The 14,356-nt window shown below is 40.9% G+C and overlaps 1 protein-coding gene across 2 annotated transcripts in view; it reads left to right on the top strand.

The window, feature by feature from the left end:
• Window positions 1–552: 552 nt before the first annotated feature.
• LOC120800318 (sodium/potassium/calcium exchanger 3-like) overlaps window positions 553–14,356 on the top strand; it is a 47,571-nt gene continuing 33,767 nt past the window's right edge. Inside the window, exons 1-3 of one of the 2 annotated variants that reach the window (XM_040146337.1) lie at window positions 553–748; window positions 4,370–4,376; window positions 4,483–4,595. In XM_040146337.1, the coding sequence (XP_040002271.1) occupies window positions 553–748; window positions 4,370–4,376; window positions 4,483–4,595 (316 nt within the window). Of the gene's footprint in view, window positions 749–4,369; window positions 4,377–4,466; window positions 4,596–14,356 lie in introns of both variants that reach the window. The other variant, XM_040146336.1, reaches the window with a different exon arrangement.

Here is a 14,356-nt window from a genome sequence, read left to right as displayed (position 1 = left end):
AAGTGTAGTGTCATATGGGTGGAGATTTCCTTGTACAAATATCGAACACACATATAATAAGCTTATTTTTCCATTATCAAAAAATAAAAAGATTTCTGACCTGGGTTTCACTTTGTCTTCTTGTGTGTGTGTGTGTGTGTGTGTGTGTGTGTGTGGGCATGCCCACGCGCACCCTCCCCTCTCTCTTCCTCCCTCCCTCTCTTTCTCTCGGTGTCTCTCTGCCTCAACGCTCAGCAGAGGGACGCATCCATGGAGAGCTGGTGCAGCCGTCCTCTGCCCTACTACTTCCCAAACCTCATTGCAACATGACACAAGACGACAGCCCCGGCTCGTCCTGAAGTTTCGCCGTGTTTGTCAAACGGCCGTCACAGCATCCCACCAATTTCCAACTTTTTTTTTTTTTTTTTTTTTTTTAAACATTCTCCCCTGCCCCTACTTTTTCATCTATTCCCGGGAGACAAGTCGGTTCCCTGCGAATTAAAGGAGGTTGCTCTCTTTTTCTTTTCTTGTTTTTTTTTTCTTTTTTTTTTTCTTCACTCTTCGGGGATCCGCATGGATGTGGCAGCGGTAGAGGGGATGTCTCTGCCGGGTATCCGACTCCGGAATCGGCCGATGCATGTGATGCCGAGCCAGAAGAGGGTCAAAGCCAGGCGGAAAAGGCGAAAGGAGTTGGTTTTGATCCAGATATGTGTGTTTGGCGGCTTGCTTCTGGTCGTAAAGGGGTTTTCCTACTTAGCTGAAAATTCAGGTGAGCATTTAGCGGCTTGTTCGGCTCCTGTACGGAGCGCTGGGATGCCGGTGAAGGAGAGCTGCATTCCCCAGCAGTTAGCTCGTTTGTTTCATTACAGTACATGTTTGCCACTGTGCCCCTTCTTAACAGTTAATTGTCATCATTGTATCCCCTTTGGCACCAAATGAAGAGACTGACATTAGTGTGGGCAGCTGCAATGTGAAAAACAGCGTATTTAAAAGCATCTCCCTGTCATCACTTACACTGAATGTTACTCTTAATACTCCCACCAGGACGAATAGTGGGCTACACTGACTCTGTTTCTAATTGAACTGTATGGTTATGGTATCACTGTGAAACGTGACATGGTGTCTTTGGAATTGCCTGTTCTTATGGGGGATGGAAGTTTTTGCTCTGTGGCGTTAATGTCCTCCCAAAACTCTTCAGTTGTTTTTTTAGCTAGCTCATTTTATCAAACACGAGCATAGCCTACAAAAGTGTGTTTTTTTACCATTTGCAAGATAAGATGTCCATCGAAACCACTGCCTTCTGTTATTATGTTAAAACGGGCTAAACCAATTAGTTAAAGAGAGTTATATGCTTTTAGAATTAACTTTTGCCTTCATTTGACCTGATAAAAAAATTGGGGCAAACGTCAAGGTGTCAGTACTGTCAGGCAGGTACACAGCAGGCTATAATGGGAATACATCTGAGCTTTAACTATGGAAAACTATTCTGAGCTGAGGGATGCAGAGGCTCCTGCATGTTCAGGTGTTTTAGCTGCAGAGCGGTGAAATCAGGGCAATGAGCCCCAGGGTATAGGCCTACACATCTCCAGGTTACAGCAAATGGTTGCACAGTGTTCCTCTCCCGCTTTCTAGATTTAATTCAAAGCTGTACTGACATGTGTGTTAAATGATTCGCCAAAGCATCTAGATGCAAATGAAACCCTGATTAAAAAAATAACTTCATAACTTCCTAAGAGCAAACATCTGTACCACTTGACTGGATGTCTACATGTTCCTATCTTTCTCCTTTAATCTACCATTGACTGTGCCCCCAACACTCCACTTGATTACTGAGTCAGCGTCAGCTATAGTGAGAAGTATTTATCACTCTCCATGGACAGAAGGCCTGCATGAATATTCATACACTCATGATTTGTGCATCATCAGTGCGACTCATTTTTTTCCCTTCTTTCCTCCTCACTGCGTATTCTGGTTACATGGAAATGTAACAGTGCTGCTCTCTGCATGTGCTCAAAATTAGAGGCGAACAAGAGACGACACCGGGGCGTTTTAATGCATTACTCTTGTCCCCATTGTGTTCTTGTTAACTCTTAATCAGCTTTCCGGAATATCAATTAAAGTTGATTATTTATGATGCGCTTAATGAAGTTCTGCTAAATTGAGCTTGATGTTGTGGAGCTGGAAGCAGAGCACTCAACGCCTCCTCACAGTAGCACATTAATCAGTCCCACACTCGTCTTCTCCTCTCCGTGTGCAAGATAGGGAAAGATAGAAGGAGGGAGGGAACAGTACAGTGCTGGCATGCAAACCTCTCTGCTGCTGTAGCTGCTGTGTGTGGTGTACTGAAGGTGAGGTCAGGTGAGAAGTTCAGCCTTGCCCTGAGGACTATTGAATAACTGGGCTTTTTAATTCTATTTGAATCCCTCTCTTAGGCCAGACTTGTAGTTGGCAGGGTGGAAAGGGCAGAGTGCTCCTGCTGAGCTCTCTGAAGTATGAAATGAATTCATTGGTGTTGCTGCTGCCTTGAAGAATGTGCAGATGTAGCCACAGTGGGAGCCACTTTGTGTGCTGCACTGTTGCTGCACTCCCCAAGAGGATTTTGTTTTGGAAAATCATGAAATTCCCCTTCAATGTATGAATTGGAGGGTGGGGGAAGGAGGGGGAGATAGCAAACTGACACATCTGTGGTGCACTCCTCCAGCTGTTCACCTCCCTACTATTACATAAAGCATCAAACTTTAATGTGACAGAGGACACAATCCTGGTCATGAAAAATAAAACAAATTGCTTGACATGCACTTTGCTATCTGCAACATTTGAGAGACACAAACTTGTAAGTTATATGTAGAAACTAAAAAGGTCCAGTTAATGACAGTAAAATTGCCTTAATTGTGAATGTGCAGAAATATCTGTACTCATCTTTGTCTTTTCTTGAGAGGTTTGTCCAAAGAGATATGATTAATAAGTCATTGACATTCATGAGCGTAATTGGCTAGCTTTGCCTTCTGCTATTCGTAAAAGTCATTTTGTATTAAGACCGGGTATTGGATATATTTGGTCAGTTATTGTTTGATACTGACTAAAATATGTCCTATTATCGAAAACTGTTAAGCACCAAAAGTTGCCATTGCATGCTTGCTCAGATTCATACTCTAACAGGAGATTTTAGGCTGTCAAAGGTGAAAGTTGACAGTTGTGGGAGAATTGTGACTAAATCTTTAGTCGTAAATTAAAAATTGCGGTCTTAGTTTTTACTCTGAGACACTTAGAGCTTTAACAACCAAAGAAAACCTGTGTCAATACTCCGGCGGTCTCAGAATTAAAGGTGCCATTTGGACTTTTCTTGCAAACAAATAAAAATGATGTTTACATTTAGTGTTAGTCACCAAAATGTGCTGTGTGTCTGATGCCTAACAAATGAGTTGAAGGCATTTCCATACACAGAAAATATCTGTAAAGCCAAATTTTGAACATTTAAAAAGCTGCATTGCTTATATCCACCTTTACCTGCTAGCTGTCTTCTCCCCTTCCTTTTCTGGCACATGGCTGTGTTTCTTGGCTCATTAATGCCAGATCAGTGCAATAGTGTGAAACCACTGGGAAGAACATGTATCGTGTCACTTGTGTGCATGTACCTCCTCTTTTGCACGCATGAGACAAACAAAATGACCCACTGATAAAAACACTGCTCCAAACGCTACCAGGGATCAAAAACTCCACGGGGTATCTATCAGTGTACGACCAAAAACCAACAATGGGACTGTCTCTACAACCCACATTTGCAGACTAAACAAATGGGTTATGTAATGAAATGGGCAGCTAGCATAATGCTGCTGAAACAAATACACAGTATCTACCTCAAACTCACTTTGCAAAGTCAACATTTCATGTCGCCCTCTTTTTCCTGCCTGATACCAGCTTGTCAATCTCCTCCTCCTCCTCTTTTGAGTTTTGAGCCAGCACATGGTCAACCCGGGTTTATTGTTTTGCATTTTCAAAACACGAGAATGGCATAGATGGTTGGTGTGACTTTTGGACATGTCTCTACTTGCAGCTGTTTTTTTTTCTTATTTACGTTAATGCATTACGTTTCACCAGACATTTATCGCACCATCTGATATGCCTCAAAAGTGATATTCTACAGTCTGACTGACTGGGACCAAGACTTTTTTTACACACATTTTCCACCAATTGGACATGCAATGAACTGAAAATTGTTGTTATCCTTATTTATTCTTTCATCAGACATTTTCTGAAATAAATCATAATTTTTTAAATTTAGACTACTTTATTTAGCTACGCACATATTTCTCAAGTTAATTTAAAGAGAGAGGATAGTTTTGGTATCACTACTGAAACTCAGGTATCATATCGCAGTTTTGGACTAAAGATTTTGTGTATTAAAATGCCCCAACTAGGTGTTGTAGCTTTGCTAAAACGTCCCTTGAATCTATTTTGAAAGTAGACTTTTTTCTGTGACAAACAAGGCTTCGACATCTCCAGGCAGAGCAGCGAGGACCAGGAGAGATGGGGAGGAAGGAGGCTACTGCAGGAAAGGGACAACAGCAGCCTGGAGGAAATAGAGAGTGAAGAATCTAAGAACTGCACTGCTCCAGGTAAGACGGAGACAAGATGAAAGAAACAGGACACGCAAGTATTCTCCTCCTCCCTCCCCCCAGAACAGAGAGGGGGAGATGGAAAAAAGAGGAGCAAAAGTGGGAAACAAATGATCACCCCACATGTTCTGTCTTTCTGGTCCCCATGTTTTCTCTTCCTTAATGTGGGGTAACCCAGATTGTGAGGTCAGATAATTTCCCATGAGCGCAGGCTACAGCAGGCGGTGACATTCTGTCTGCCTCAGCGGCTTTCACATTAGGTCCCCATCACATTTTTTTAGGATTCTGCAGGTTTCATTCACACTCCCTCCACATAGCTCTCCCTCTCAGTCTCGCACCGACTCTCTCTTCATCTCTCCCGTTCCCTTCCTCTGTGTTTACCTCATGATTTTCCCCATGGTGGACACATCTCAGAGAAAATCCCTGTTTCCATGGCGACCCTTTTGTCTTATCGTCAACCAGCAACTTCTGTTTGAGGCACTCAAGGATAGTGTATGAAGATGATTTGTTTGTAAAGTTTAAAATCACTGAGTCCTTTTTAAAAGGATTTAAATCGACCACATGTAGGTGACTTTGAAAATGCTTTCATGTCATGTAAAACCATGATTTGTGGTGTAATGCAGCCTGTTTCTCATTGGACCAGTCCTTATACATGCATGGATTCCCAGCGTCAACCATGCCTGTTGCTATTTTTAGACCTAGATGGAAGGAAATTTAATGTTCAGTTCTGTTATTTATGATGTGTACAAGGTATGACAAGGATGGACGGAGGTGACTCCTGCAGATCACACTGACACTTGTCTTTTTTATCTTGAGTGGGAGACGATTGGCCTCCCCTCAGAGAGAGGGGTGATTCTCTCATGAGCTCATTAAACAAAATACCCATCATCAATCTCCTTTCTCACCCTTCCAAGGTCGCCGCTGTCATCTATAAAGGGAGCCGTGGTCAAAGTTCATCTTATTCTCTCCTCCGGCTTATTATACTGTACATGCTCTTTCTTCCTCTCATGCTAAATTTAAAGCACATACCCCGGTGGCTTCAGCCCCTACCACACACTGGAGGACTGCAAGGTTTTTGCTAAATAACCTCGATTTTCACAAAGTGTCGGCCCACTCTGGTGATTTCTGCTCCTGTCCCATAAAATGCATAAAACAAACCCTTATGGCTAGTTACTGAGACATGCTTTGTCTGACCTTTAAGAGGAAAGAATCTGCGCCTTTTAAAAAGGTGCTCTGTGTGTGAAGGGAAGGATGTTAAAGGGTGTACAGGTGTAATGTGCCTGACTTTCATGTGGGAGACGGCAATTCATCACCTGTTACAATCTGCAATTATTGTTGGCTGTCTTTTGTTTTTTTTAACAACCAGGACCACGGTGTTACATCTGATTTTATCCATCAAAATCTGTTTTACAGGTCTTGGGGAGTACGATGTGAGTGATTTTAAGCAACTTAAGTCAGTGTGTGCTAGGGATGAAGACAAAATGTTTGAAAATTAAAAAAAAATCCGGGAGTGTGGCTTACCAGACCTCTGTAGCTGCTCCTCATCTCTTTTTGAGGCTAATCCTTAAGCTTCAACAGGCTATGTTAATAGCTACTAGTATGCATCTGGTGATATCTCAGGTTCTGCTGCATCAATTTTTATCCTTTTTTTTAAGCTATCCATCTGTGAGTCTGATGGTCCGACATAAATACTCTAGAGTACTCTTTTAACCCTACTGTAGGTGCCATGCCCAGATCAAAAATTTAATTGGTTGTCATTAAATGTGAAAAAAACTTTCTAATTGAAAGCAACCCAGACGTTTGAAGAATCATTCAGTATCAATCTTTAAGATGATATGGTTGATTTCAATAATATAAAACAGGGAAAAGTAGCAACTAGGAAGCTGGAACCAGTTTGGTTTGTTTAAAACCTGTCTGATCATCTCACTGCTTGTGTTTTTTGCCTTGTTTAGCTTCTTTTCAGGGCTGCCACCACATCCCAAGATCTCAGTAATTAACATGGCAAGCACAATGTTGTTAAGGCTAAGAGTCTGCAGCCAGGCTAGTGGTGCTGTGAAACTGTACACAAGCACAGTGGTGCTTTGAGCTAAGTACTAACATCAGCATGATATCATGCTCACAGTGACAATAATAACATGCTGATTTTTGGCAAATGTAGTTTTTGGCTGGACTGCAACAGTGGGGCCAGCTTTATAAATGCAAATGTCCGTGACTGACTGACTGACCGACTGACTGAGTGATGAAGTTACACGATTGGTCAGCTGAATGCTTCCTGACTGAGTGCCGGCCGAGTGTTTGAGTTTTCCCATTGGCTGTTAGGCTTTCAAAATAAATTGAATGAATTGGTGCGAACAGTTTCTATTACGTCATCATGGGGTGTTTACAGGCAGTGTTGTCTTTGTCACTAAATTTGCAGACTTTTCAGACCCCTTTAGCGACTTTGCTTCACAAAAGAAAGAAAAGTCGCTAAAGGCAGGAGTGCAAGGTTTTCCCTCCGCAGGCACACCTCTCTATGTGCCTCATTCAGTTGACCACACGGCAGCTGACACATAAGACAATGAGCTTCTAACTTTCTCTCTGAGTGATCACTTTACTAGTAAATATAGCCAAAATCACAGCACAGTCGTTGTCTTTAACTTATGTATATGGTGATTTTGTCAGACGACATTGTGGTTATAAATCAGGAATTTTTTAGAAATGACTGCTGGTTAACAAGCAGTCATTTCTGCTTTAACCATTAAGACTAACAAGTAGTTAGTCACTATTTCATACTTGTACTTGTGTGTCTGCCAACAGAAATGGAAAAACGTGTAAATGAGAACAGCTTTATTCGGTATTCGGCTGTATTAAATTATTGTATATGTGAGCACAGAGAGTAGGAGGAGGACATGAATGTCTGTACCAAATTTCCTGGCAGTCCATCCAAGAGTTGTCAAGACATTTCACCCGAAACCAAAAATTTCAGGAAAAGTTAGGGGATCACCAAGTCAGTAGGATTCAACCTCTGGGAACAACGAATGCCTGTACCAAATTTCATGGCAATACATGCAAAAGTCGTTGAGATATTCAGTCTAGACCAAAGTTACTGACCAGCCGACATTGCCAACCACAGAATCTTGATGCTAGCGGGGCTAAAAATAGGACCCAAGATGTATTAAGGTTTAAAATTAATTATCAATACTTTTTATTAATTTTCTGTCAATTGGTTAATGAAATGATGGCGGAGTTATGTGTGTGATCATGTAATAGCTTGCACATGTATTTGTGCACAACAGGGGTTGGTGGGTATTTCCACAGCGAGTAGAACACAAGGCTGGCTGATGAGGAAGTATCCCAACATGAGCTGTGTGCTCTGGGAGGATGCAGTGTGGCGGATGCACTCACTGATTGTTACCTGAAATTAGAGGCCTGCTGATCAAGTGCTTGAAAAATGAGGGAGGGAGAGAGACAGAGACATTTGCTAAGCCACACATGAAACAACCATCATACCCATCATTTCGTCTCCCTGATTTTAATTGTGAGGACCCCGCTGCTTCTGTTGATTTCAGACACTTGTTTACCCCCCGCTCCCTCTCCACCACTGTCATTTTTCAGTCAAGAGAAAATATAAGTGAAGCGTAGACAGAAGCTGGTAGTAATAGTTGACAGTGGTTACATCTTAGTAACTGTTGCTTTTTGACATTATTTTCTCAGTCCCTGTTTACAAATGACTACAATTGTCAAAGAGCGTTTATTGGCCTTAAAAGAGGTGGTGGTGGTATACGGTAGGTGTGTTTGTGGGTGTCAATTCGTGTGTGTGTGCCCTTGTCAGTGTGTGAGTAGCTGGGGAGGTGAATTCAAACAATCTTATACAGAAAGAGCCCTCTCTGTCCTGCTTTTGACCTCCCTTTTATCATGGAAAGCAAGAGTTATTCTTTTCGATGACTTTGCTGTCCAAATCTAGTGTGAAAGGCCACAATGTGCTTTGATGTCCCCAGCCAATGGTTGAAAATAAGAAAAATCCATTACTTTGGAAGATGTCTGATATACTATAGATTGACATACTATAGATTTTCATCTGCAGTAAAGCTGATGAAATGTACTTTTTACCACACGGCCACAAAGACTCTTTCTTCTTTCTTGTCTGTTTCATACAAATACGCACGTCACCGCAGTCCCAATGCATCTGTTTCTTTCAGTCTTTCTCTCAAACACAGGTGCTTAATGCAACCCTCTGAGTAGCTCTGTGTACAGTAGCATTTGCTGTGTGATTAGAAGGATAGTGGTCTCTGTACTCCATACACGTGACTGCTCTCTCCAAGGGTCTTTCCCTGGAGGCTGTCCTCCTCCGTTATTAAAGATCTTTCCTCTCCACTCAGCTCAGCTCCGACGCAACACTCCATTTTAGGAAAGGAGGCTGCTATGACTTAATCAGGGCTTCCCTGTGAGAAATGTGGTGTGCGCGCGCATGCGTGTGGCTGCACGTTGAACCGTTAGAAGGGGAGCCTCGTTAAGAGTAGTATTGATTAATGCGTGGGTGCTAGCCCTGGTTTCTGCAGTGTGTAGGATTGTGTGTGCAGGTTTGTTCAGTCTGTGTGTGTTTGTGTGTGTGTGTGTGTGTGTACTTGTGTGTACGTCTGTTCATGCTTCCCTCACTTCACGTGGGCAGTCTCCTGGCTCCTCCCCACACGCTAGAGGGAAGTAAGTAAGCATCGGAGTAACACAGCTGATGAATTAATCACATCAGAAAAAAATGATCACTCCTTTAATACCTCGACAGTAGCGCTCCACTAATCAAATGCAAAATTGACCCAGGGAGTGCCCAGAATGATTTCCTCTGAGAAATCCATTCTGCCATATTACAAAATTAGCTTTGAGTAGGCTGCTGCTGTCTTCACAACACAACAAAAACAACAACAAGTGTATTAACAGTTAGAGTTCTCTCATAACTGCCTCATGTGCAGATTGGCAAAGTTATCTTGTCGTGTTATTGTAGGAGCGGGAGCTTCATGCTCAGGGGAATAAGACCAAACCATCACAGCAATTAGCACCTCAAGTCCACGTGTCCCCACTATATTGGCGCCCACTGATTCTCTGCCTGAAGAGGGGGAATCTTTATTTAACATTATTATTTATTTGTCTCTTGTTTCAGTCTTTGTTTATTTATTCCTTGTTTATTGATTGTGATGTTTCTTCTCTGTCTCTCCTATCTCTTCCCACATATGGAGGAAATGTTTCGCAGTTCCCCTGCTGAATTATAGAGCTCAGGTTGTTTGCCGACAGCAAAAGTGGCTTGACACACCTTTAAAGATTCATCCTGCTGATCTGACTGTGAGCAATGTTGAGGCTGTTTCCTGAGTGCCACAAACATCCTCCTTTACTGCCGCTTTCCCAAGAGTTTGAGAGGACGTGCAGTGTCCCACAGTGTTCTTCTGAACAGCATGCTGAGTATACAGTTAAATGACTTACTGGATTGCATGCTGTTAAGTAGTTGTTACCGTTCACACATTTAATACCTTCATTAGACAGTTGAGCACTGACAGAAAATGAAGGAGAGAGATGGAGAACAAAATTCAACAAAGGATGTTGCAATTACATATCAGAGTCTTAAACCCGTATGTCACCAGGGCACTTTTTCTTTTGTACTGTTTTCCAACCTGCTTCCTTTCCAACATTATTTCCATTTAGCTTTTATGTTAAATGTTGATTATATTAATGCTTACTTGCATTGTTTTGCAAATTAACATGCATCTCTTTGCTTATTGGCTAACTGGAAAGGACAGGGGCTACTGTGATGAGAACTTTCCCTCAACATCTAAATTAGGGGAAATTAAAAGGGATCCCCTGGGTGCTCTTTGAGGCTGTATTTCATGGTAAGGAGAAAGGCATGAGTTTGATAGCGTCAGGAAAGGATGACAGACAAACTATATATAATGTACTCTGTGAAGGCAATTACTTCCACTGCCTTTGGACGACTTAGCCAGGCAGCAGATATGTGCTGCACAGCATATAAAAGGTTAAGGTGCAGGGAGTGTGTGAAAAGGCGTTTGATGTGCTTTATGGATAAGAATATTCACTCTGCTAGATTGCCTTAGCTCAGGATAAGCCCTTCACACAAATAAGCCGAGCAACTGGGAGGCTTTGATGATGATTGCCAGATCCGCAGCTCCCAAATGGTAGACCAGGCAGTTTGAGATCCACCAAGGGTTGGGTATGTAAGCAGCTTAACTGAATTGTTGTCATAATCAGAGTGATATGAGTACTTGCATAAATTAATTACATGTAAACATATCACATATTTTGAGTCAGTATATTATGATATAGAGAATGTGACAATATTGAGAGACTTTTGACTTTTTATTTGTGTTTTTGTGCAACATTTTATCAATACATTTCCAGATGTAAAACATACTTTTAACTATATAAATGTACAAATCTCCCAGGTTCCATGTAATTGAAAGTTGAGTGTTAAAAAACAATGTTGGAAGGGTGTTTGATGAACTACAGTGTATCTAGGTTCATTAGTTAAAATGACAGGTGATATTGTTATTTCTATGTTTTCCATTCTTAAGGGGTTATAAATATAGATGAACAGCCTAATTGTCCATTGGTTTTGACATCAAAACACTGAGAAAATAACATGTAATGACAATTTGAAAATGTATAGGAAAATGTATTTAAATGATGTATGGAAATTTGTGATACAAATGATAGTCACTACTTACTAAAGACACCTGTGGCAGTGATTATAGCTTTGAATCTTCCTCAGCATTCCTGTTTCAGGTTGGCAAATCTGCATTTGGGGAATTTCTGCCTTTGTTTTCTTTGCTTACCTTTGTTTTCTTTGCTTACCTTTGTTTAAGCCTATGCCTATGTTTAAGATGTTTGGCAGGTTTTTCGTGGCCTTCGAGTCTGGGCTGAAGGCTGACACTTCTCCTCCTCACTTTTTTCCTCTTCAGCTTTTACATGGTCATTGTGCTGTTAGATAATACATTTTTGAGCAGGTTTAATAGGTTCAGAATTGATGTGGTTCAATGATTTGTCCCCTATACTCTTAAATCTCTCCCAGTCTCTGAACTGAAATCAAAGAGATGGTGTTGAGTAGTGGACACCACACTGTGTGTTGCATTACAGCTCAAGAGCTGACGTTTGATTTCATCAGGCAAATGACATTTGACAAAAATCAGGCTGCTGTTATGCGCCTTTTTCTCAGTAGTAACTTTCCTTTTTCCATTTTAACTTATGGCCCAGATTTGTGAGTTGCTGCACATATCTTGAATTTGCAACAAGAGCTCAAAAAAACTGTGCCAGAGTGGTCCTTGTGTTGTTGGTTCTCTTGCTAAGCAATGCCCTTCCTGCTTGAATGCTCAGACATCTAGATTATGGACAAGCCTTAAAGATGAAGCCCAAAGTGCTCATGTAAACTCCACACACTTCAGAAATCATTTTAATCCCTTTCCTGGTGTTATGTTTCCTTAAAATCTGATCTCTGAACTGTAAGAATATTTCTTTGGATGTTCAAGTTGCACCTCTGACATATGATTGATATGCCTTGTCAATTCATGTACAGTTCATCCATGCAAATTGTACTGGAATGTCAAACCAAGAACTTTTGACATAAATAGTTTTGTTAAATATAAAAATAATTTGAAGTCTGTTTAGATTCTGGCTGCAAAACTACAAAACACAGAAAAAGTTCAACAAGTTCAGAAAGAACTTGTATTTTCTCCACAATGTTACTTGGTATGAATATCTTTAAGAGTGTCAGGGAAAGAGCCGTTCCCTGTTTTGTTTTTTTCCTCATGAACACAGGTGATGTGATATTTAGTCCTGCCAATGATTTCACGCTGTTCCAATTATTCTGCCTTTCAAAGGCAGAGAACAGTAACGACAGAAGTGAGGCTGGGAAAAAAGCGTTTGAAGTTTGAAGGCTCTTATACAAAATGTGTAACAGATATATACTGTGAGTCGTAAAACCTCAATTTTATGCCTTTTTAGGCTGATTATTAATGAATGTAACTGACCTTAAATAAAACCTTTAGAAAAAACATATAGGCACTGCACTTTATGTTTGGACAATCTAAAGAGCACACTACACATTTTTTTTTTTATTAAATGCATTTAAATATGTGATTCAAAGGTAGCTTAACCACAAAATCATGTTACTCCTACTTTGCTAAGCAAGGCAAGTTAGCTTTTACCAGGACTAGTTTATCTGTCCCCCATCGGAACACATGCGCATGCGTTAGCGTTGTGTTTGTCCACCAGAAACTCTGTCATAAATTGTCATTTTATCTAGTTTAAAGCCATAATTTTATCCCATTGTTTTACCTACATGTTTTAAGTGGGTAAAGATTTTAGTCATTAGATGCTTGAATCTGGGTACAATCGAGTGATTGAAAGACATCTATGGCCACCTATGAGGACGCTAACTTAACTTGCCAGATTCTCATTCATCTCAGCGGGCTCATACTAGCAAGTTTCACCCCTTGGAGGACCTAAACCTGCCCTTAGTGTGGAAAAAGTGACGCGGTCTGATTACTTTCTGAAGCCACTGTATTCAAGATGCACTTTCTTCAATGCTCTTAAGCCTCAGGAGAAATTATGGTTTTACTTTAATAATGTTTTGTATTACTCTTTCTTATTTATTTTAATTGCAAGATCACAAATCTTAATCAACAAATTTTCCTTGACTGTCCTTGCTTTTAAAACATGTTTTCACCTTGTCATTATGGATTACTGAGTGGAGACTGAAGGGCAAAAATGCAATTAAATCTACAACACAATAAAATTCGCAAAAAGCGAAGGGGTCTGAATATTTTCTGAAGCCACTGTAGTTAATAGTCTTATCAGTACTGGCCATTAAGGCAGAATGTTCAAACCTTTGATGGAGTACTGTGTCACCAAACTGCAAATGTGAAAAGATTTTCTATTCACTATTATGGCCTCATGCTGAGGTAATGGGAATATGGGTACAATCTAATGCTTCAGTCACTCAAAAATGTCAGCGCGAGATTAAAATTCATTCATTATTGATATTCAGATAATCCTGCTAGGTACCTGCTATGTCGTGGAAGTAATATTTTATAGCCAGAGAGGGTAACTGCTCTGGAAATGCTACAAACTCTTGTATAATAAGTGTCTCAGCACTCTTGCTCTTCATACATACTTTCAGTTAATGTAGTGCGGTGGTTTCGTCTTGCAGTTTAAATCACTCCTCTCATTCTTCAGATCTGAATGCAGCAATGATGCAATTTGTCCACAGAGATGAATCATGAGGAGGTGAGCTTTATAGAGGTATTCAAAAGACTAAACTTAACCTGATCTGATGTGCAGCCTGCGTTGCCATGGTGATGTACACTGTTTAAAAGTGAGTCACCATCGTTATATTGAAAGGCCAGGCTTGTGCCCAAACTTAGCCCCATGAGTTTTGTCGCAGTGACGTGCTGGTGGATGTGGCATGCAGTATGACACTGGATGCGGTTAGTTTTACACTTGTCGTTTTAACTAATGAACTTAACATATTGTCGACCTGAAGGCGGCGGGTTTTTGATGTGACCACCTGTTACTGAATAAATGTCAGTATTAGCTTTTATCAAGTGCAGAGATCTCTGAGATATTTAGTGAGTCAGAAGTGACTATTCTAACTACACACTGGTGTCTTACTGGAATTTTTCCCTGAAAAAATATTTGATTTGATTTGGCAGCCTTGCTGTGTCTCAGTCACCTTGTGTTCAGACCTAATATATGGGCATTAATACAGTCTTGTACAGGAGGCCACT

This window comes from Xiphias gladius, chromosome 15 (assembly GCF_016859285.1).
Source record: "Xiphias gladius isolate SHS-SW01 ecotype Sanya breed wild chromosome 15, ASM1685928v1, whole genome shotgun sequence".
NCBI lineage: Eukaryota > Metazoa > Chordata > Actinopteri > Istiophoriformes > Xiphiidae > Xiphias > Xiphias gladius.
Note: the sequence above shows the minus strand (reverse complement) of the source record. Positions and strands in the feature narration are given on the sequence as shown.